This window comes from Asterias amurensis, chromosome 5 (genome assembly GCF_032118995.1).
Source record: "Asterias amurensis chromosome 5, ASM3211899v1".
Classification (NCBI taxonomy): Eukaryota; Metazoa; Echinodermata; class Asteroidea; order Forcipulatida; family Asteriidae; genus Asterias; species Asterias amurensis.
Window position 1 is genome coordinate 22,602,177 of NC_092652.1, and position 24,758 is coordinate 22,626,934.

At 38.0% G+C, this 24,758-nt stretch overlaps 2 protein-coding genes across 10 annotated transcripts in view; one reads left to right on the forward strand and one right to left on the reverse strand.

Moving 5' to 3' along the window:
- LOC139937645 (uncharacterized) overlaps window positions 1–15,062 on the reverse strand; it is a 28,090-nt gene extending 13,028 nt beyond the window's left edge. For both annotated transcript variants that reach the window (XM_071932887.1, XM_071932886.1), the window contains exon 1: window positions 14,668–15,062. In XM_071932887.1, the coding sequence (XP_071788988.1) occupies window positions 14,668–14,801 (134 nt within the window). In that variant the 5' untranslated portion in view covers window positions 14,802–15,062. The remainder of the gene's footprint in view (window positions 1–14,667) is intronic.
- A 4,884-nt stretch (window positions 15,063–19,946) lies between these two features.
- LOC139936925 (uncharacterized) overlaps window positions 19,947–24,758 on the forward strand; it is a 55,127-nt gene continuing 50,315 nt past the window's right edge. For all 8 annotated transcript variants that reach the window (XM_071931751.1, XM_071931753.1, XM_071931755.1 and 5 more), the window contains exons 1-3: window positions 19,947–20,067; window positions 21,442–21,689; window positions 22,427–22,498. In XM_071931751.1, coding sequence (XP_071787852.1) covers window positions 21,504–21,689; window positions 22,427–22,498 — 258 coding nt within the window. In that variant the 5' untranslated portion in view covers window positions 19,947–20,067; window positions 21,442–21,503. The remainder of the gene's footprint in view (window positions 20,068–21,441; window positions 21,690–22,426; window positions 22,499–24,758) is intronic.

Genomic DNA, 24,758 nt, shown 5'->3' on the forward strand with positions numbered 1-24,758 from the left:
GCACCTACAGTGTACATTGCAAATCGAATTAACAGATGATGATACATGTATTAAGAGTGGGCTACTTAAAGACACTGGACACCTTTGGTAATTGTCAAAGACCAGTCTGCTCACTCGGTGTATCTCAACATGTGCATAAAATAACAAACCTATGAACATTTGAGCTCAATTGGTTGTCGAAGTTGCGAGATAATAATGAAAGAAAACAACACAAATTTGTGTGCCTTCAGATGCTTAATAAAAACCTCAGGACTGAAGCCTTTTAAAGAAATTAACTCTTTCTCAAAAACGTTGTTACTTCAAAGGGAGTCGTTTCTCTCACCAGCTCTCGCTTGCTCATTACCAAGTAACTATTTATGCAAATAATTATTTTGATTAATTACCAATAGTGCCTTTAAGTTTGGACTAATTAAATATGGATGATAATGAGCAGGGCCTTGCATGCTTTGCGGACATATGCAAATAATAAAGCTGTCAATTCCGGCATATCATTGACCATTAGAGAAAGCCATTGACCATGTACAAGCCTGGACATGATTATGTAATGAAGGCAACCGATGTGTGAAGAGTAGCACTTATGTATGTTGGCTAGCTCATTAAGTTCGGCTAATTATGTACCCTAGGTATGTACACAGGTGCACTTAGTATTTATGCATAAGATTGAAAACGTCTTCAGATGTGTTTTTTCGTGGAGGCCACAGGTGATAACTAATTATCCTCTCCTTTCAGGGTTGATACATCACGGGAGGTGACAGAAGCAATTCCCTCAATTCCCCTCAATCTGGAGAAAGTTCCTCACTGAGGTGAGGAGTCCCACAAGGGACAAAGAAGAAAACCAAATCCATTTATGTATGAGGCTTCCATCCAAGGCTGGATTTGCAATAAGCCATTTTGAGGTAGATGGACACTATTTGTTTGGTTAAATTTGTCTGAATAAACCCAAACCAGTATACTCTCAATACATTTTCACTGAGTATGCAGTGCGCGAACCCATTTCTCAAAGTCCGCAGTGCTTAAACAGAAGCGCAGAATGTAATCACACGTAACATGTCAGCCATTTTTATGCATGGTGGACACGTAGGCTTACTATAATACTAATAGGCCACTATTTGTTTGGGTAAAGATGTCCGAATAAACCCAAACCATTTTATTCTCGTTGCGTTTTCACTGCATAAACGAAAGTACAGAGCGTAACCATAATTTGAATTGTCGGTGCGTGCACCTACATGTAGAGTATGAACCGGCCAACATAATGTCCCCCATACCTAAAAAGGGCTATTTATGCACAGGATCATGAGGGAACAGGCAGAGTAACATTATGGTTCAGATACGGTTACTGCATAATATCCTCAAATGGGATGAAAACATGCAGGTGCTCCTGGATACAATACCTACCATAACTTGTTGGGCCCCCTCACCACAACCCTGTGGCCCCCCTTTCATTGTTGGCTCTCATTACGCAGTCTGCACTCCCAACAACATTAATTGATCAAAGGACTGGGAGATAATAACTAAGTCGCATTGTGAAGTGGCTCAAGCATTTTGGCCGGGATTGTAGCATATGCACACACTATTGTTTTTATGCTGAGCTCCCTAGTAAAGAGTGACTGTTGCAGTGTGTGTACAAATTGTACATGTTGGCCTATAACACCTGGGAACAATTTCATACTTTATAGTGCTGCTTTAAGCAGAAACTATTGCTTAAAAATCATCTACGTAGGATGAACATTATGACATGATAACTTGGCTGAATACCTTATTCTGGTAAGCAAAATGTTGTTGTGCTCTGCTACTTTTTGTGCTAATGAGCACAGCTCTATGAAATTGGTTCCTGGTGATGACTGAAAATCTAATGAAGAGTAGCTTCATATTGATTATGATCTGCTTTTGCAGATGTCCATGTAGGTGCACTGTACGTGTTCAAAATAATATGTGCACCTCCTTTAACAAAATATTACTTCACAACACCTTGAAGGTCATTGCGATGTGTAAACTTATATTTCCAGGAACTGTATTGTCTCTTGGCTTTATACATGTATAACATGCAGTTGCCACAGGGGTTGTTGCTTTTCATAGCAGTATGTCCCTCCCACCCGCTGGTAGGGAAAACATAACGAAAGGCAGACACTTCCATCAACTTTGTAGCAAGTACATCGTTATCATATAATGGCATATTAAAAGCGTCATAATAGAGCGTTGACCTTCGTACAGCATTGGTTGCGTGTGTTTTACTGTGTTTCGCAATAAATGTCACATGTTCACAGTATGTAACTGTAGAGTCTTCTGTCTGCCAGTGTGGTATTCTATTTACACCGTTTGTGGTTTCACAAATACCATCTATAGACGATTATGTGATTATGTTACATTCCTTTTTGAAATATGGATGTTTCATATACATGTACCGGTACTGTACATGTAGGATAATACATCCTGTACGTAAGTAGGCCCTAAGTACATGTAGTGCGTAACTGTGAATCAAGGATGTGGGACGAAAACCTTTTACAAAATGCAGTATGCACTTCCAGTTGGGGAGGAAAAGGAAATGAAGTTTTTTGTTATCACAGATAGAGAGTTAAGATATGGATACCAAACACTGGTTTGGTAGTTGGTTAAGTTTGAGTCAAACTTAAATTTGATTTGAAAGATCACTTGATACATGTATTATAAAATTGTACCAGTGGCAATGATTCTTAAAAGCACTCACAAAAAATGTCGCGGTCCCATAAGCCTTTTTGAGATATGGCGGACACAATGCTACAACACTATAAGGTTTGGGTAAACTTGTGCGTATTGACCATAGAAATAGAATGTGTGTTATTCAGTGAAGTGCGCATTTTATGCGACGCTGCGTTCACACGTAAACCTATTGCCCACCAACATGGTGAGCGTGGCATCAGTCGATGTGTGTGACGCGCATGCAAGGGGTTCACCATACCTCAAAAAGGCTTACACAAATTCATTTGATTTAAAATTTTGCCAAAGTATTAACACTTTTACAAAAATCAAATGAACTTGTATGGAACTGCAGCATGCTGCAATAAGATGCAATAAGGCGATCTTTGAAGATTCAAATTTACTTATACTGGTTTGTAATTATGAGGGGTACTTCAGACAAAAATAATTATGCGAGATGCTTACTACCACTACAATCATCAAAAGTGGGCTTTCAGATAAACAAAATAATACTTTAAATAATTGTTGGTGACATTACCAACCAAAGTATGACCCAACCTTTTACAGCTGGAAATCTAATTTTTCTGCTGCTTCACTCTTTAACTGAAACTGGGTCCCAACCGATATTCAGGTTAACACAGTCAATACCAATCCAACAACGATATCATTATCTGTCCCGTCAACGCGTCAAGCTGTCGGTCACCTGGCCCGACTTAGTCTCGATGAGTTCTTTTTAGCCCTGCAGCCTGAACGGAAGAAGAGGGTCAAATGTTCCCTTCTTACACTCCTTCGCATTGACCATTGCTCTTAACCGAAACACGTTTTAATATAATGGATGATAGATTTATTGAATCTTGTTTCCCCACTTCCAAAAACATCGGCCGCAATTACACGGTCCCCTAAGAGTGGCGACTGACAGGGACAGTACCCCCTGCCTAGGAAAACACCTCATTGAGAAGCTTTGAAGCCCCTCGGCAAGTAGTCTTTTGGCGTCAACGGTCTTGCTGGAGTGTCAGCGCGGCACGTACATGTGTAGTTGAACCCCACAGACATAATGTACACACACTATCCAAGAGTTCTGTGCTCTCAAATTACTCTCCAATACATTAGTCAATTTAAAATTGAGATTCAGAATTTGAACTAGGTTGTAAGTGTCTAATGCATAATCTGAATCTTCTGAGGAATAATGATTTGCATGTACTGTATCTCAGTCGAGGCGCAATTTGCTATAAACATTAGTTACAACACTTTCAATGATGTCAATGTCATGGCGAAAAATGTATCGTCATTTAAAGGTACTGTATATTGTAGGCCCTAATGCCATGAATAACACAATAAGGGCCTTTAAGACATGTAGGCAGCAACATTTCCCTTGTTTAGCAGAGCAAAATGTGTCAATTGCTTTTCAAAAATCACCATTCACTACTCAACATTGCCATTCAGTGTGCACAAACTAAGTTCATGCTAATTGTGCATGCAAAATTGCTAGAAGAAATCGCTCCCTCAGTAAGTAATTACTGCACTTTGCATTTTGTGAATATAGCAGGTCTCCATACACAACTGACCCCTGTATAGAATGGATGGGTTATTATGAAAAGGGTGTGAGCTCAGCAGGTCAGCCACAGTTTTGCATACACGCTCTATTTCTTGCCACCAAGTGAAAATAGATCCTTGGTTTAGTTGGGTATTGTTATGGTAAAAAGTCATGGCACCATCCTAAATGAGAAGGTAATGGCTTCCTTTGAATAGCATTAGAATGGGGCTTCAATTTTATCCAGGGAACTGGAGACTGGACTCGTGCACAGAAAACACACATCCATACTATGCATGGTGTGTGTTCACCCATCGTTATGGTTCACCCATTCTCAACGATGCATTGTGGACATCATTCCTTTGTTCTGTCCGTTGTTCCTGCACAGTTACCTACACAGATTTCCTTGTTCGGGCACCCAATCTTTAGAATTCCCTGATGATGTCCTTTTATTTTCCCTTTTTTGTATGGCCTCAATAAGGTAATGGAAATTAACACACAATACGTTTTTGTATTATTGTGTCAACCCTTGCTTTCAATTCTTACAGACTATGTACAATGTAATGACTGGAGGGAGCCACACACAACCTTTCATCAAGAGAGGCCTTTGCACTTGTGAAAATTACTCGCAAAAAAACACAGTCACCCACAGAATGGAGGGCTTAGATTTTAATACCACACACCCACTCACTCAGCTCCCCCCCCCCCCCCCCCCAGGGTAATCAACACAAGCTCCCACAGGCTGAACATGATGAAAGTTATTTTCCATTTCTTCCAAAATATTTTGGCCTCTTTTGGAATCAGAACAAAAACAGTTCTGAGAAACTGTCATCTTGTTAAGTCATTTGAACTTCTCAACCGTGACAGAAGATTATCTGTTCCAGACGATTATTCTTATTGCAGTCTGTGTATACATAAAAATGGATTCAGCATGAGCACAGAAAAGTAATTTGTTTGTAAAAGGTGCAACTTTCTAGTCTTGGTTTTTTTTTTATGTAGTTCATCAGGGATGAAATTGAAAGTTCATAAAAATGTTTTGTAGGCCTGGGTCTCTTCTCCATCAGGAATCCCAGCAGGATTTTTCAATATCGTGGGGCATTCTGAACCCCAAAACTACTGTATTTTTTATTAAGATCTCCTCACATGGCATTATTACTTACACCCTGTTTTAGACTTTGGACTAAGTTATTTATTGTTTATTTATTTGTTCATTATTATCATCATTTTATACAACCCACACAAAAAGGGTCTAAAACTTGATTTTAAAATGACCAGAGTACATTTACACCATTATAATAAGTAGGCCTACAGAGTGTACATGTAGCTGTGTATTTGAGTATTGGAAAAATTCTTATTTGTATTCAAAGTCCAGTCTCTTAGTCTTACACATGTCATGCACGTACATGCTCATGTTGTTCAAAATGTAAACTTTGCAGAAATGTCACAAGATGACTCATGATATTATGTTTACACTAGTATAGACACATTCTGGAACCATCTCATACATGTTTCTTCTTAGCATACTGTAATCCGGGCCTTGAAGTCTCGCTTTTGAACACTAGACAATTTCCCTCTGGTAAAGGGCATTTCTATGAGAAATATTTAAATTTGTATTAAATTGGTTTTGAAACTGTGCATACGTTGAAAATATAATATATTGAGGTATGCGGTAACTTAATGATAATCTTTAATTGAGTTGGGGCGATTCTAAAAAGAACCGTAAATTTCAAATAGATGTTTCAAATCGTATGCCCTGATCGTCTTCTGGAGAAAGATTTAAATCTGTATTGAAACTTTGCAAAAGGGCACCACAGCAAAAGCACAGGGTAATTGCTGTGGGTTATTCTGAGGCCTAGTATTTGCTGTGGAAACAATCAGCAGATACCATCTTGCAAGATTTTAACGTCTGATGAAGTCTTAGAACCCTCAACCGCTGCTTAAATGTCATTTTCTGCTTTTCGTGGAAAACCCGCAGCATACAAATCAAATCAATCATGTGTAGCATGCATGGCAATTATTAAATTACACGCTTAGGAACATAGATGAAAACCCTTGAGGCCAAAGACGAAAACATGTAATTTTTAAATGCACTACATATTATACATTGTACAATATGTAGTGTCAGTGTAAAAATGCATGCTTGATTATTGCAAAAATGTGGTCTCGCACGAAGAGCCCCTGTGAAAAAGTATTGTATCTTGCCACATCCGTATAAGTATTTTGTGTGTGCATCCGTAATATTTTAAGCAAAATAACACATGTTGAAATTTCCAAACTCGCGCCAAATGTTAGTGCTCATGTATTTAAGGTTTTTGCACTGACACAATGAATGCTGTACATGTATATGTAAGGAATTAAAATTCCTTGAGTTAGCTCAGTTGGCACTGAAAAAAAATAAACGGTCTTGATGTACAGTTGAAGAAGTGGCAAGGAAAAAAGTTTTAGCAAGTCTGTGCTTTTCTGATAAGCAGGCAGTTCTTGGAAAAAGTAGGATTAATTCATTGAATGTAAAGGTGCTTATATTATATCATTTTGACAATTCCAAGGACAAACAAAAAGGAAAGTTCAGAGAAACTAGGAATAATATAGAATGCCTTTGTATGACATGACAGTGACAAAAACAAGTAAGTTTTATATTGTCCATGTCCATTTATTTGGTTTTCAGATCACCCACAGGGGACAGGAAACACATTTCTCTTTTCAAGCTTTTAGGCTAATGTACATGACATATTTAAATGACAGGTGCATGACACAGATAAACACTCTCGCTATAAACACTCGACTAAGTGATAAATATTTTGAAGTGTTATTTCACAGTTTACAGTTCTTTAATTGGTTTTAACTCCACACAATGATTAATATTACAAAAAGCATTGGAACTGCTTGTGAGTCAGAACAAAAGCTAAAGGGAAAGTGCAGTGTCAAACAATGTTATTAATGGTATTACATTCTGCAGCATCCCTTTAACTCCACACAATGATTGAGTGTTATAAAAAACATTGGAACTGCTTATGAGTCAAATAAAAAGTTAAAGGGAAAGTGCAGTGTCAAACAATGTTTTTAATGGTATTACATTCTGAAGAGTTTTTCTTTTTGTCAACATAGTTCGTACACAGTCACACTTGGGCGTATTTTGATTGCTACATGCTGTCAACATTTATAAACAAATCTTTTACTGTGTTTTCTGTGTGTCTTTGTAAATAAATAAAAAATTACTGACACTGTACCTTAAAGGGTGTATGTACTTTTTGTAGGACAAAAAACACAATGTCCACAGATTTACATTAAACTTACACAGTCTGAAGATAATTATAGTAGAAAGCTTCCATGAAAATATAACTTGCTGAGGTGCTGTAGTTTTTGAGAAATGAGTAAAACAATGTCATGAAAATAATACTTGTCTCAGTGATCATGAGACGAAAATTATTTTAGCATGTAAAAACGTATTTTCATGACATTATTTTACTCATTTCTCAAATACTACAGCACCTCAGAGACTATTTTTTTAAGGTAAGCTTTCTACTATCATTATCTTCAAACAATGCAAGTTTAATGTAAATCTGTGGATTGTTTTCTGTTACTAAAAGTATCCAAACCATTTAAAAGTTGTTTGAACAGAAAATGTATACTGTTGACAATTTATCTACATACTGTATGAATGTGAATCATACACTTCCCACTTGAGGCCGACTTTAAGTATGGCACTAGCCACGTCACGTACGAATGTGGACATTAAGTATCGCTCAGTAAGAGATATTTGCTCATGAAGTGGTCTCCTCTTCGAGACAACGATGACTAAATGCTTGTAACTGTCAACTTAATACTTAATTGTTATTTTTTATATCTTTGCACTTATGAGAGATGTTATGCGTCTGTATAAATATTTGTTTAATTCTGATGATGCTGGATTTCGATTCAACGACTGTTTTGTTTTTGGGGTTGTAAGTTTTATCCTCTGCCTGGCCTGTCTTGTTTTAAGTTTGGTGCTTTTTACTCTCCCTTGCATGTTCATTGCTCAGGATTCTTCGGTTTCTTGATTAGGCATGTAATTTCTGCTAGTTTCAAGTGGCTACTGTTTCCATTTTATTAATTTTGGTTAAAAACCAAATTTAATATTTTTTATCCCCTGATGCAAATTTAACATCTATTATGTTTCCAATTTACTTTCTTGATTGTGGGTTGGGTTTCAGGTTAGTTTCAGAGGGGCCCTGTTTTTTTTTTTTACTGATGCCTAAGAGGTCCAGGGTTCTTGTATGTTTTTCTTTGTAGTTTCTGGTAGTTTAAGTTATGTACTGGTTTCATTTTACTGTCTAGTTTTGGAGTTAGGTTACTGCTATAGTTTCAGTTACATTAGTATCATCCTCCATGGTATCATTAACTGTTTTCATTTTCTGTCCTGTTTTGGTGTGTGCTTTTTTACAGTTCCTGGCAGTTCCAGGATTCTTGTGTTTTTTTGCTTTGTAGTTTGTAGTTTCAGTTACACATCTGGTTTTGAGGAAAAGCACTTTAATATGAATGCATGAAAGTGCTGTTAAACCAAAACATGCCTACAACAATCAGGGCTAAAACAAATTACTACTGACCATAGTCATGAGGCCAGTGATTTTAGTGTCATACAAGTAAACATATTACGTGTACTTACATTTTAAAATGTTTTTAAAATGTCTATGGGCTGCAAGCAGTGTTTTGAATAAACAAATAGTATTATAATAAGGGAATCAATGTGTGGTGAGAGAGGTTTTCAACTAGTGTAGTGGTTTAAACCCCGCCGAGGCCTGGTTCTTGATAATTTTACCGAGACGAAGTCGAGGTAAATTATCAAGATAGATTGGTCCAAAACTTTAGAAAATGCAAAAATTATAATTGTGGCATTATGTCTTTCAACACAACACCCCTCTAAGCACAGGTGATGTTGCACAGGTGTTCCAGCCGTTGCTCTCGACCAATAGGAATGAATAAACTGTCTTATAAGAACATGTCCAAGCTCGCGTGTCACGCCCATGTTTAAACACTTTTTCTTGTGTAATATCATCCGTTGCCCTCTCGACCAAATGGAATGGATACACTGTCTTAAAGGTATTTATGAATAAATAACAATAATATCTAGACAAGCCCGGTGGTCTTGTGTTTTTCATTGTGTAATAACTTTGCTTATTGAGTCTGATAAATATTCATCAATTCTGGTTAGTATCAAATAACATTTATACAATACAAATGAGAAAGATTTTCTCTCTGCACTTGCTTTAAAAAACATATTTTGATTCTGGTCTTGCATAATAAATTCTGGTACAGTAACAAATTTGAGCCATGACCATTACGGAGAAAGGTTTATTTTTAAATTAATACACAAGCGAGCAGAAGCCATATTTCCACGAATAAAAATAAACCCTACTGATCACTTAGAGGCACGCACTCGGAAGTCATAAATAATTAACTTGCCCTCTTGGTTAAAGTTAATGATAAATATGCAGGTACTGTTCCATACAGGTGAAGATGTACACATGTACGAAGTACAAATAATCCCGAAGGGACCCACAACAAAAAGCCAATATAACTGGATCTCTACACACAGCATTTAAATTAGGACTCTAAGCAGATGTCAATAGATTGAATTTGTTGTACAGCCACAAAAAAACTTGATCATTAATATGTTAAGAAAAGGATCCGATTGACAATAACTCAGGGCTCAAAATATACCCCAGACCACAGGCCCAACCCCCAGGCCATTTCTCATGACTGGACATACTTGGGTCAGAAGTGTGTTTTTGTTAATAAATGTTGGCTTTTGGTCTGATAAATAGCTTTTTTTTTGTTTTTTTGTGTTGAGAATTGAATAATTGATACCCAATGAGACCAATCTTCTCGTTGATAGAGCTTGTTCATATAAACAAAAGTTCAAATGTTAATTTGTTGCTTTCGTCTCATTTGAAATCTAATGTACATGTAGTCTTGTAGAAAAAACACTGACAGATGTTGCGCCTTGCAGTATTATGGAACCACCCCCACCCCCTCCGAATTTAATCCATGTAGGTCTTAAAATTTCCATAAAGGTACACTTTCCATAATAATAAAAAAGGTAATACAGTGTCTTATAAAGGTACACTTTCCAAAAAATAAATAAATAAAATACAGCGTATTACCTTTTTCCTCTTTTTGTTTTATCATATGTAGGTTGTTTTCCATAAAATATTTTAAAATGAGAATGAAACAAAACAAATGATTCTACCATGGAGGTTTATTGAAATTTGTTCCCAATGCGTCAGTCTATAAATGCAAGAGTGATATAATAGTCCACTACAAAACGCCTGAATCACATCCAAAAGTAAATTTATTGCTCTATCAGGGGAATGGTGTATAATAATAAGCTTGGTACACCCAGAAGACATTATACCTCTCGACCAGCAGTACCTTTTTATACCAAAACACAGTCCAGATAATTCATGATCCACTTGACAGCATCTGTGACTGTGCTGATGGATTTCTTACTGTTGAGGCAAGGACTCACAGCCGTGAGTAATATCATTTCATGGAAACTAACAAAAAGATGATGAAAGAGTTATGTCTGAGAAATGTGTCTCACTCTGTTTAAGATGGGATCGAGAAGAAAGCAGTAAGAGGAGGAACCTAACACTAAACACATTCAGAGTGTTCGCTCATGTATGCATACAAGTACAGTAGGTAAAAAATACTAACAAACTTCTCTCCTGGGAAAATTAGTGAAGCATGGTAAATGGATCAATTTTAAAATTAGCAGAAACAAAAAATCAAATTTCCAGATGTTGAAAGCTGTTCGCTCTCTTAAACAAAATGTCCTTGACGTTGAGCTGTCAACCACGGGATTCTATTTAGAACCAACTCAAAAGACTGATTTCACGTGGTGTTACTGCAAATCTCACCTACATGTAATAATACTTCCACCATGCAAAGTTTCAAATCCTACTTCAAATTTCCTGTTCCTTAAACAAACATTCACTACCAAATGAATGAACTTCTAGAGACTTGGAAAGAAAAAAAACACCTCAATGTTTCGAAAAGCTCTATTTACAAGGAATCAAAATTGTTTTGTTTAAAAAGTGATTTATTTTCTCAAAAATATATGCCTAAGCCTTCTCTTTCTTGGATTATTCACAGTTTTATTTGTCAATACTGAATTGTAACAAAGGTGTCGGCCTAATTTATTGCAATGTATGTATCCGATCCCTACAATGAACAAGTTGAGAATAAACATTGTGGTCAGAACAAAAAAACCACACATTGTCATCCTGTTTTTAAAAACAGATTTAGAGGAATGGAGTGTCAATAATATTAGGATATCTTGCCTCCTAGAATATCAAGTGACATTCTAAATTCGTGCAGGAAAATGAAACGTGATACGAAAGGACAATCACGCACTATTCAGATCTCAATCACTTGAAATGCATCCATATCCTTTTGCTCATCCGAACGCTATGGAACAGTTGACCAGATTGAAAACATATTTGGTATTAAAGGGCAATAACAACAAATATTGGACTTAACCAATGTGGCCTGTTGATATCGTTAGCAGACAAATGAACACAGTCTATCGCGAGGAATCGCATTCTTTGTTGTGCATTCCAGTTGTAAAGTTATCACAAGAAGATGTTATGGATTCAAATGTGTGACTATTGATTCTTATCAGCACATGGGCATACAGACATGATACTTCACACTGGCAACGGAAGTGATTGCCTCCATGCCCCTTGGGATTGCCTTGGTGCTCATGAAATGTTCCAGTAGAAATACAATTTTCTCCATCTAGGGTGCCCTATACCAAGGAGGAATCACCTTGGTGCCCTTACCCTTTCACAAAACTTTAGGGCATACAGGGCTGGGCAATGGGCACGATTGTTGATTAGATTTGACTTGATATTGATACCTAATCCAAACCAATTGTCCTGAGAAATAATTCCAACTGAAATATTATTGGAAAATTACTTGAAATTTCACGGGGAATCACGGGATAAGCGGCTTTGTAATGTACCATTTGCCAAGTCAAATAGGCCTACCGCTTGACATTCCACACAAGAAATTACAAATGCTATCACTCTTGTTGACATTTAACATATTGAAAATGATGTACTGTAGCAACAAAAAAACATTCCAGCAACTTTGTTGAGTTGACAACAGAAAAAAGGGAAATTTATGACCGAGGCTACGGTTGACAAAGTACTGTAATGTGAATATAAAGAGTAAGCCTATTCAACAAAAATCGTTTTGATGTGTTCGTTTTTATAAGTACCTTTTTACGATTCATAAACATCCTTTGTGCAAATGTCATTATGATAATTTATGCATCTTCTAATAGACTCTACACAATGTAACATACACCACTACGCAGTCCTAAGGACTACTGCAAACAATTGGACTATATCTGTATGCATACTTTGAATATTTCAGAGGCATTGTGAGCGTGTGCCATCTGGCAACTTTAATTTTAAATCCACTGTAATCTCTCTAACACAGTTTTTCCTGGTAGCTTTTTCTATAGGAGAAAGTACAGTTTGACTACCAACATTAGCCTGAAGGCTTTCTTGGGCTGTTTTTCGAAACCAGGGCTTGGGGTTTGCGGATGGACACCTTCATTATTTTGAAAACCGTGCTGTCCTTCAAACAGGCAGACAGAGCCTAAGCCAGAGTCATGTCATGGTTATGAAAATGGCCAATATTATGGTTGGCTTATCTGATGAGTATACAGTGCATAGGAATTCCTCTTGATTCTAAAGTAAAAAAAGCGTCTTTATTTATTTCAATATCTTTTCATCTTTTTTATGTTTTTTTTATGGGAGGGTGCTTGAACTGGCAACATCAGGAGGTATTTTATTCTGTTTTAAAAACAACATCAATTGTTCCAGATGGTTCCAGATACACTGAAAATACATTGTTGTCATTGATGTTGTTGTTGTCAGGGTTTTTTTTTGTGTGTTTTTTGGAGGGGGGTTTTAGGGGGGGAGGGGGTCTTTTTTCTTTCGTTTTTGAGGAGGGGTGGGGGGGGGTGAGCAAAGAAGAAAAAAATAAGCTGGTGATGATGTTTGTGTTTATGATGATCTGGTATCCAGTCTATGCGTTATCATAGAACAAACACATTTTATCCAAGGACAGCCAGGCTAACCCTGCTACATAATGTAAGCATGTGTGCCCCATGCATGGCCATGTTTACATTTTACACATTGTAATGATGGGTACCTGTATAAGTGTGGGTTTTATTTATCCAAGTGGTATTTACTATGTAATGTTTACAGTAAAAATAAGACAAAATTGTTCATGTAAAAAACTTTGAAGGGGATGAACTGGTGCAGCAGTTTTTACACAGCAAAACAAATATTTTGTGAACACTGAATACGAATTAATATCGAGTACTAAACAAGGTTTTTGGGAAGTACTGGGCCCAATTTCATGGCTCTGCTTACCGTAAGCACAGAATCGGCACTTACGGAATTCTGTGCTTACGGCAAGCATATTTCACGAGTTAGCGGCGAACTTCGGCTTCTGCGCAAGCGTACTCAACGTTACTCAGCATTCTACGCTTACAAGGCTAGCGTACGGACTCAACGTTACTAGGCATTCAAAACAAAACCAAAATAGTTCTAGGAGTACCCCTCCCCCAACTCCCTGAACCGAGTGTAACCTGTAACCAGTCATTTTGCATACAATTTCAAAAGATTTTAATCATTCAATAATAATCTACTCATTCAAATTAACAGCAACTTTTTTTTTAAAGCTGCTGCAGATTTTAATGCTGTTCGTTTACCAAAAAAAAAAATGTGTACAACATTTAATTAATGTGTACAAAATTTCTATGGAAGAAAAATAAGAGAGCACAATCTTTTGAAATTTCACACTGCATCCAGCCACAGAGAAAGGACAGCCTAGGGGCCGATTTCATACAACCTGCGTGCTGGGAAAAGTTACTGTCTTAATATTTAATATTAATAGCAAAGAAAAAGGAAAAGTTTCCGTATGGCGCCACCACTTTTTCATTCGATATGAAATAATAAAGTATCTAATTTACCTCAATGAGATATCCCTTTTTCTAAAAAGGAGTGAAAAAGTGGTGGCGCCATACGGAAAGTTATCCAAGAAAAAGATTACTTAATGAATTAAAGGTTACCACTGCCAGCCTAAATTATACCATGGAGGAAGAAGTTTACATTTTAGTGATTGGTGCCCCACTCAATTTTTGCTTAGCAAAGAAATTTGTCTCGCAGTATTTTCTGCTGTATTATTGGGCCTACACTGATGTGTTGTGGAGGTCTTGATTTTTGTTTTTCAATTGAATAATCAAAAGCGTAGCCCTAGCTAGATAGATCCATCTACTTCAATCAACCACCACTCTAGGCTAGAAACTAAAAAGAAGCCTTGTAAAAGTTGTATTGTATTTTGTAGTTTCTACTTTGATCTAATTCCACCATTACTCAAATTCCCCAAATCGAATACCAACTTACTTCAAACATAACAACTTCTCATCATCTAGCTGACCCTCCCCCAATACGCTTGGTGGTCGCCTGTTTCCCGATACTACGGCAAAACATCCAACTCCACACGCCAGCAACAGAATGACAACACGGGCAGCCCTCATTTTGTAAACAATGTCTCGCCTCTGTAATATTTTCAACAAACTGCCACTACATACTGTTCCAGGCACAAGGTGAAAAGATCGTCCGTTTATGATTCCAGTTCCTCGATTCAAGTTCTTGTGGATTTACCAAAGTGTGTTTGTAGTCTTCTCGCTGGACTAGAAAAACATCATTTTATGAACATCTTTTGCTTCCAGAGTCACGTCCGAATGGTAGCAGTGCAAAACTCAGATGATCAAAACCTCTCTCTACTAGCTGGAATGATCTTTTGCGTGCGCTAAATATCCAATGTGTGCATGCAATGTGTGTGATGATGTGTGCGCAGTGTAGCTATACTACGATAGCCGCGCACTCGATCGGCGTAAGATGTAGACTTGATTTCAAGTCTGAGCTCGTGGTTATTCCTCCGCATCAGCCACGAAATTCGCCCCACAGAGATTATCACGCGCCCCCAACTCGAAATCTCTATGATCCCCATTGTAGGTTATTACGTTAATCTACAAGAGGGCGCTTTTTCATACAATAATGTTTTGGCTATTAGTGAGGTAGACTAAAAGCCACGATCGCAGACTTTGAATCAAGTCTACGTACGTAAGATGTGAGTCACCGATACCTCGTAAACATCATTTCCTATGAACACTGGTACCCTACATACCCTCCTCGTATGTTGACTTCCTACTCATTGCAGTGGGTTATGGTCGTGTTTACCACTTGAGATTATGCAATCGCACAAAGACGCGGCGAAGCAGCAGCAGTTTCCACTGAAAAAGGATTTGGGTTTTCAACAAAAGCCCTCTATTATTTTCAGTGTGATGTACCGTTTGAATGTTGTGGACAACCTGTAGATGTTCATTTTTGGTTGACTCATCGAATTCCCTTTTTTCGATTCGTATAAGTTTGGGTTTGAAAGATGTTAAAACATGGACTGAAAACATGCATCGAAAGCTGCTGTCGTAACTGATTTGAAGTGTGACACTCATGGTTAATGGAAGCCGCGCTTGATCTAACCATGTAACAAGTTGATCCGCCCTGCATGGTAGCCTAATAATAAGAGTTACTTTTATTGGGAAATTACTTTTTGTGTCCCACAACAAGCCTGTTAAAATTGATTAATTTGTTGGACTATGTGGGTCAGTCCCAATTCAGTCGTTCATAAGTGTCTTCATTGCCATTTTCTCAACACTATAATCTGCCTTCATCCATGTCCGAGAATTTATTTCTCTCTGTAGTCATTCTCGTCTTAAGTCTCTTCCATCTGCCCTTCACACACCCCCACAGTGGACCGCGGTTCGAATCCTACTCAGTCTGCGGTCTGTTGATTTGGGTTCTCAGTACCTATAATAGTGATCTCGATGGGTTTTCCCTTGTGGTTTTTCACCAGTGCGACATTGCATTCCGATGATCATTTCACATTTTAGTCTGTGCATAAGGTATAATATGCCTACAAATAGAAGTGTAATAGAGCCCCCCTCCACTGACTCTCTTTCGATAACCACGCACTGTTGATGATTTTTGTTGCCTTAAAGTTCACTTTCCGGCATGTCACTTTTACAAGAAAATGTACATAATATTTGACAATTCATCATTGAATTATTGTACGATTTCTGCTAGAATAACGAAACGTATTGTGATTGATATACTTGTTGTCAATTCAAAGAATTCATTGCAAACCTTAATGCTCGAGTAACTTCAGTGTTGTGGTTGCGATTACATAGATTAGGGCCTAACATTTCTCGTCAAAGAAAGTACGGCAAAAAAAGTGAGGAGTCAAGGTCAATCATAAACATACCCATGCCGATCCCTCATGGGGCGCCTGTAACGGAAGCAATTTATCAAAACGTTGAAGTCCCCGGCCTTCATTTTCCCGGAAGATTACGTAATAATATTGAAGACCATATATTTCCGAGAAACACTCAAAGGCTGTCCCTGATAATTCCACCTGCCGTGCGTTCGGGGCAATTTGTAAATCTTCACTTTCAATCTAAATTTTTAATTTTTCCACAAAATTGAGATTTATCCACAAAAAGCAAAGCAGCTGATTGAGCCACACTGGACAAAGTATAAAGTGCTTATCTAAAAACTCCAGACATGCCACAGGATGGCCTACTCAGCGTGCAGGCTGATCCCGAAAGTCACAATACAATACAAAATACAAGAAAATATCACCTTTTTTGTCCTTACATATTTTTTTGCTAAAAAATATATATATATATATATATATATATATATATTAGATATTATATCAACGTTAAAAAAGGTAATACGGTAGGCCATATATGATATAATTGGTATTAATTTGTACTTCAGCGTTATTTTGACCAATTTGTGGGTCATTTTGTAACAGATTCCATATCGAGTCAGCATGCCAGGCCCCAGCACGAGATCTGATTCCGGCCGGGTCAAGTTCTGACCCGAAAGAGTTTAAAAGGATACAACGCAAATAAATTTATAAAGTTAAGAATAGAATAGAATAGAATAATGTTTTATTGTCACTTGTAAAAAGCAAATATTAGTACAGTGAAATTCGTTTTGGTTTTGCGTGTCTATTACACAATTATTAATAATACCCAGTAGTTCATTCGTTCACATTAATTTCCAAGTTGTTATTTTTAAAAAACGATAAGAACTACTTTGTTGCCTGAGTAAACAATAAAAATGTAGCGACGATCCAACTTACTGATTCTTACGTCCACATTACTCATAATAGTAGGCGTTGGCCTCCCATTATGCAGATTTATTTGGTTGCAGCGTAACAAAATCCTTGGAATTCCAGAAAAACAATTATGCACGTAGTTTTAATGGCTGGGCAATTTTAGAACCCTGGATGCAGTAGTAGCGAATGAGCTCATACGATACCGTTGTCATTATAGTGCATTGGTTTAATTGCAGAATGGGCTGGTCGGTTATTGTAATTACCGGGTGAATTTAATCCATTTTGACATAAACATTGGATGAGTCATCACTAGGCCTAGATAAAAGATGATACAAAATGGTTTAATAAAACGCTTTCCTCAACAACAATTAAAAACATTTTGAAAAAGCCACAACTGAACAAGAAAAAAAAGCATATGGTACAACAAATTAACGAAAAAGTCAGTATAAAAACAATGTTACAATTAATTATTTTGATAAAAATGTTCGGTAAAATATTATTAAGGCAGTATTATTTTTTCATCTGTTAGGTTTTTCTATTGATAAAGATAATGAGTTTTGCGAGACATTTTCAGACTTGGGAAAACAACTCGGGAAGCGGGTTATTCCGGTTTTGAAATAAAATCCAGATTTTTCCTTGGACGGAAATAATGATCTTTGCGAAACCAGTGCTCGTGGGAAAAAGTGGAAGCTTGATAATTCCGGTCACGTTTTCAAAAAAATATACAGAAACGTTGTGCCAAAGTGTTTGGATGCCAACTGCGCACTCCACACGTTGGGGGCGTTCTATCGAAACGATCATGGAAATAGATGAACACGATTGAAACTTCATTCTGACCATGGAGGAATAATATTCCTCCATGTTCTGACTGAGGGGAGTGACGATTCCGCCCCCCCCCCCCTTTTACCGTAACTATTATCGTTGCATGATGTATTAGAACATGCGACTTTTCCATAGGTCATAGTGTGAAAAACAAAAATTGTATCCAGGGGTCAGCTGTTTCCATGGCACTCAGCGTTTCAATTTTTTAGACTAAAAAGTTCCAATGGTTGACCATGAGGCCCGACACATTGAGTTTTAGCGTTCCCCCAAGAATGGAATGAAACGATTCTTAGCACCCAACGGTAACACATGTATCAAAATATAGCCATGTTATTGATTCATTTAAAAATACAATTTTTATTTTTTAACAAGTTTAATTCAGTATGTGTAAACAGCATTTTGACAAAAACATGGGGACGATTTTTCTAACCGATACATGGGAAAACAAACATCAAAATAATTTCTCTTGTGGCGAATACAAAACGCATCTTGTGGAACTTGGTGAAATAAACATGTTTTGCAAGTTTCATCAACATCGGTAGAGAACTTAGAATGTGGAGGGGTGGCGCTATGTTCCTCCCATCAAAAACGTCCGATCCTGATTGGGTTAACCTCCAAACTATTATTCAATAGAAGATTCATCGATTTCTTGGATCTCCGAATACCAAGTTTATCCTATGACATACTTTACTGTCACATACCAAAGTAAAACAGATCAATTCTCTAATTGCAGAAAACTCACAGCAAATCTTTTGTTCGCAGAGAGCACCATACAAATGTGTACTTAGCAACCAGTGGTCATGTGACCAATCAATAATAGTGTTCAGGAAGTACATGTATTGGCTGCGCCATAAATAAACTAGTGTGGTGAGCAATGGATGAACACGAATAAGTATCCGAAGTGACCGAAGTCACCGTTTGCGCTACATTAAACTTACTCCAGTCCACCAGTCGGTTTACGTCACTCCTGGCGGTCCACAATTTTGTTCGATCCTGTAGTGTTTTTCTCAATCGATTAAAACAAAGGAGACCCTTAAAAAAAATCAGGACACTTTTTGAGGATGGCAATTCTTTCTAAGCAGCAGGAAATACAATTGCTGGCGGTCCCCGGTCAGATTGACTTTCACCACAATATTTTCGCCAAAGTTTTATGCAACTTTTTTTTTATAAAGGGTCGCTTCAAATCTCATAAAAAATGTTGCTCTTTTTCCCCTTCACCAATATCTTCTTTTTATGTTTTTTTTTGACATTTATTGAGTTCCACCCTTGCTCTATATGGTTCTACTAATAAAAGAAGTATGATTTTACTTCTGTTCAAGTTGATTTTAAACAGAATATGTCGCTAGCGCTGCTGCTAGAATATATTTGGAAAAGTTTCCTTACCTGCAACCACTTGAACAGAAGTTGTGACAAAGTGGCAGGATACGGAAACTTCTCTGAATATTTATAACCTCACATTTCGACCAAAACAGAGTCTACTTGGGTCGAAATGTGAGGCCATAAAACTAGTACTTCTTCTGCAATTTTATAGTTTTAGCACTATCCCAAGTTACAGTCCGCGTGCCAGGCTGAATCTCATAAAATATCGATACACTGGAAAGACTGGGTGAAGTTGAATGATTACTAAGGACGCATGGAATATTAACTTCGGATACTTATTCGTCATGTTCGTGTTTACGATGGACCAAGTATTCAACTCATTCCACCAACCTTGGAGTCCTTTGGAGCAACAGTGGTGAAACTATCGAAGTTTAACATTCTGTGTTTTCAGGTGGTTGGATAAAAGATGTTTTGTAAGTAGTTTTGATTCTTTTCTGACCTTTCTTTATATAGTGACAAGGGGATTTCTGCTGCATTCTGCCTGAATTGAGTGCATGATTCTGCATTTAAAATGTCGTGGAACCTGACAAATTATTTGATTTATAAAATTTATGTTCAGCCCAGCCAGATAATTATAATATGTCATGACACCGTTCCCGGAAAAGTTTCCGTATGGCGCCACCACTTTTTCATTCGAAATAAAATAACATAGTATCTAATTTACCTGAATGATATATCCCTTTTTGTAAAAATGAGTGAAAAAGTGGTGGCGCCATACGGAAAGTTATCCCCGTTCCCAATAATGAGTGGAAGTAAAAACAATAACTTCTTATGCTTGACTTGCTAAGGCTGGTTAACTTTCAACATAAACATAAAGGTGCTGTCAACTCACTTCATTCAGTCCGACGGTGACAGTCCAGTGGGAGGCTATAATTTTGGCAGTAACTGCAGGGGCTCTGAACCTGAATGGGCTCTCTATCCATCTGTTTCGGTACTCGTTTTTAATAATGTTGACTTGCATCTTCGTATGTCTAGGGTAAAGGCGGTGTCAGTAAAAAATAATGCCAGCACGGGCCCTAAAAATAGAGTTTACTTTACTCTGTTTTTGTTTTGTTTTTTTGTTGACATAGGCGGTCATTCCGCGGGTCAAAATTCTAGGACAAAACAGTACAGCACCCCAGTTACTGGCATGACTGGGGTTAGTTGTGTTTGTTAGTGTAAAGTTTAGATAACAGAACACTAACCCATAAATTAAACACGTAATAGTGTCCGATCTGCACTCGACCAACAAGAACAATCAAGCACCCTTGGCTTAGCATCCTCACTTAAGTTAAGCCAGGATCCTGCTGAGTTTCCAACGTAAATAAAATGTAAACAAAATATTACCAATACGCTGGACTCCCTTCGGTTTTACGTGGCTAGCCAGTGCCTACAAGATACAGCTTACAAGACTTCCTTTACGTATAGTATAGATTGCCGTGGCGCCAAGTATTTTTTCCTGTGGTGCCCTTTGCAAAGTTCCAATGCAAATTAAAACTTTCCTCACATAGCAGTACCCATAAGTGTAATTCGCAATTGCAGCTGCGCATGTCTGTTACTGCTAAAAACGCAATTTGTTTCTCTCCCGTGACCTTTTGACAATACCCGCTGGTATTGTCAAAAGGTCACGGGATATATACAAATTGCAATGTCACCAGTAACAGGCAGGCGCAGCTGCAATTGCGAATAGGCTTATTATCAGATGAAAATTGACTGTGCCCCTTCTATGACGAAATTCAAGGTCTGTAAAAGATTCCGGTCTACTAAACAGTTAAATCATTTTTTCTCTCTTTTTCCCCCTCCTAAAGGCCTGGCTCTATCAACTAAGAATGCATCTCTGCTGAACCCTGGATGCCACTCACTATAGAAGATGGATAACAAAAGCGATGTCGTCCCCATAGAGAGGACCTCTACAAAGTGGGGGTCTGTCACCATGATGGATAGAGGGGATGCCCCAGCCCAGGTGGTCATCGAGAAGACACTCAAAGCCCAGTCGGAGCGACGGACAGAGGAGACCAAAGAACAACTGGTTAAGATAACTGACAGAGTTGAACAGGTAAGACTTTATCAGTGAGTTCAGGGGTTCATTCTACTTGTTGGCGAGTGTGCGCAAACGTAACTAAAGTTTGTGCACACTCACTCTGCAACAATTTTGAGTGGATAAGTTGTGCGCCGCTACTGTCGGCGAGTAATGGCAACCCAGTGGCAACCTTAGGCAAACTTACTTCTTAGGTGTTGGTGTGTGGTTTTAAAATGGCTGATAAAGCAGATGATACTATTTTCTTGCCACAAATATAATTATAGTGTTTTCAGTGGTTGATAACGAAGCCAGTTTAAGTTGCAATAACCAAAATTACTGAGCACAAAAACTTGCTAACAGAGCGCTGTTGAAATTGTAAAACATTGTTAGAAACTACACACTTATAATTATGTAGTTTAAGAGAAAGGTAAAATTTTTCACACACAAAATTTAATCTGAGAAAAGCTTCAGGCTTAGGCATCTGAAACATGCAATTCTATGCAACAAGGGTGTTTTTCCCAATTATTTTCTTGCAACCTCGATGACCAATTGAACCCAAATTTTCACATGTTTGTTATTTTATGCATATGCTGGGACACACCAAGTGAGGATACTGGTCTTTGACAATTACCAAAATATATCTTGCCTTGCTTGCATTCCTCTTTTTGTTGTACATCGTGTATGTGGAACTTTTTAAAAATGAGGTAAGGCCTATTCATTTAAAAACAATTTGTTTAAATCTGTTGATGATGTTTTTTTGTTTTTTTTCACAGGCAATGGCAGCATTTGAACTGGATGAGAAGTTAATGAATGACAACAAGGCTGCATTCTTTGTTCCCGACTTGGTAAGACAAGACAAAAACTATGTTAGCACTGGGAGCTCTACACAAAATATGTGCAATTTCTATCTTGTTTTCAAAAGTTTGGTCATGGGTCTAGAGTCCATTCCATAGGACTTGAGAACATTCACCCATAGACTGACCAAGGTTTCATAAGGTGAAACTTGTATAAATCCTTTTCTGTGGTAAAAAGTGCAATTACATCATTGGTAATTGTTGTATTATTAAAGAAAATGTGAATTTTGTGGGATATGAGGACCTAATAATAATAATAAAATTGAAGTCTTACATGTATAAAGCACAGGTATCTACCAAACAAGGTACTTAAGGCGCTGAGTGTATTCAAACTTTCAGAAAGATAGGTTATTGCAGTGATGAATTATGAGACAAAATTATGGGAAACAGCGTTAAAGCCAGCGACCTGTTTCATTTGTCAGTTTGTGACTGCCTAGAAAAGCAAGAGCAAATGGTGATAATTTTAATCAGTCGGCAACATAGGACAGGAGGATATTGAAGGGTTTCGATTTTTTCATAATGTTTTTGAGAATAGTATGTTACAGCTAGCTAGTAGAATGTCTCTTGTGCTGCCGAGGTGTTCAATTTTCATACAGTGCAAGTGGTTGCCTCCAAGTTGCCTGAAAAATGTGCCATGTGGACTAAGCTTGGGCGGTTCCTTCGGTTACCCGGTTCCACCCGGTTCCAAATTGAAAACCGGACCGGCGGTTCCACTCTTCTGTGGAACCGGGTACACGCTTTTGTCGGTTCCGATTTCAAAAGACAGAGTCCCAATTATAAAAGACTCTGTGGAGCCGATCCTGGGACGAACCGGCTCCAGAAATTGAGGCTTGATGTTGAAAACGGTGACCGCAGATACACTGTGCAAAGGCTTCAAGCCGACATGAGCATCAACCATCACATGTGGCTGCATTATTATACAACACACGGTGCACAGATGCATAGGCATATGCTGAGATATACAGAGTCCAAAGTCCAACCAGACAGCACGTTGTGATTGGCTGCCGATATATCCATATTCATAAAGCTTGTCCCATGCACAAAACACACAGTACTGTATGCATGTACAGGCATGTACACTTCTATGTACAGAGACGGCACACTGCATGCACTACGGAATACTGCACTAAGGACGTACTGCACTACGGACGTACTGCTGCCGGCCAAATCAAAGACTTGGTGCTCGGTGGCACGATGTCTGATTGACTTGGTGGGTATTCTGGTATTAATTTTTCGTTAAAAATAGATCGGCTCCAATTGTGTGTGTGTGAGCTCGGGACGGGCGGCTTATGTTTTATATAGAGTGGAACCGGGTATGTCTCAGAACCGAACTTTTTTTGGGAACCGGAACCGAACCCCAAATTTCTGGAACCCCCCAAGCTTAATGTGGACATGGCACTTAGGGTTGTAATATAAAAAAGTAGAATGACACATTAGTGTTCACACAGAACCAGTAAACCTTACATTCTACTTGAAGGTCTTTCAATGGATGAATCAATGAACAAAACAAAATCAAAGAAACAAAATGCAGCTTGGATTCGAAACTTTGCATGGTGAATGAATACAGTTAGATGAAGGTTTGTGGTAACATCATGTGTAAAGGCCCGGTCACACAGGCCCCGATAACGAGAACGAAAACGATAACGATAAAAATGCACGCTCGCGATTGGTTGAATTTCTCCACGCAGAATACGCCCACGCTCATTCAACCAATCGAGGGCGTGCATTTTTATCGTTATCGTTTTCGTTCTCGTTATCGGGGCCTGTGTGACCGGGCCTTAAATCTCTATCAAGTAGTGTTGGTTCTTATTAGAACTGGTGGTTGACAATTCACCGGTTCAACTCACAGGTTCTTCTCAGAACCAATACTAGTCAAAAGAGATACACACATGGTGCTACCCCAAACCTCACCTTAAAGGCAGTGGACACTATTGGTAATTACTCATAATAATTATTAGCATAAAACCTTACTTGGTATTAGCGAGTAATGGGGAGCTGTTGATAGTATAAAACATTGTGAGAAACAGCTCCCTCTGAAGTAAGGTGGTTTAAGAGAAAGAAGTAATTTTTCCAAAAATTTGATTTTGAGACCTCAGAATTAGATTTTGAGGTCTCGAAATCAAGCACCTGAAAGCACACAACTTCGTGTGACAGGGGGTGTTTTTTCTTTCATTATTATCTCGCAACTTCGATGACCAACTAAGCTCAAATTTTCACAGGCTTGTTATTTTATGCATATGTTGAGATACAC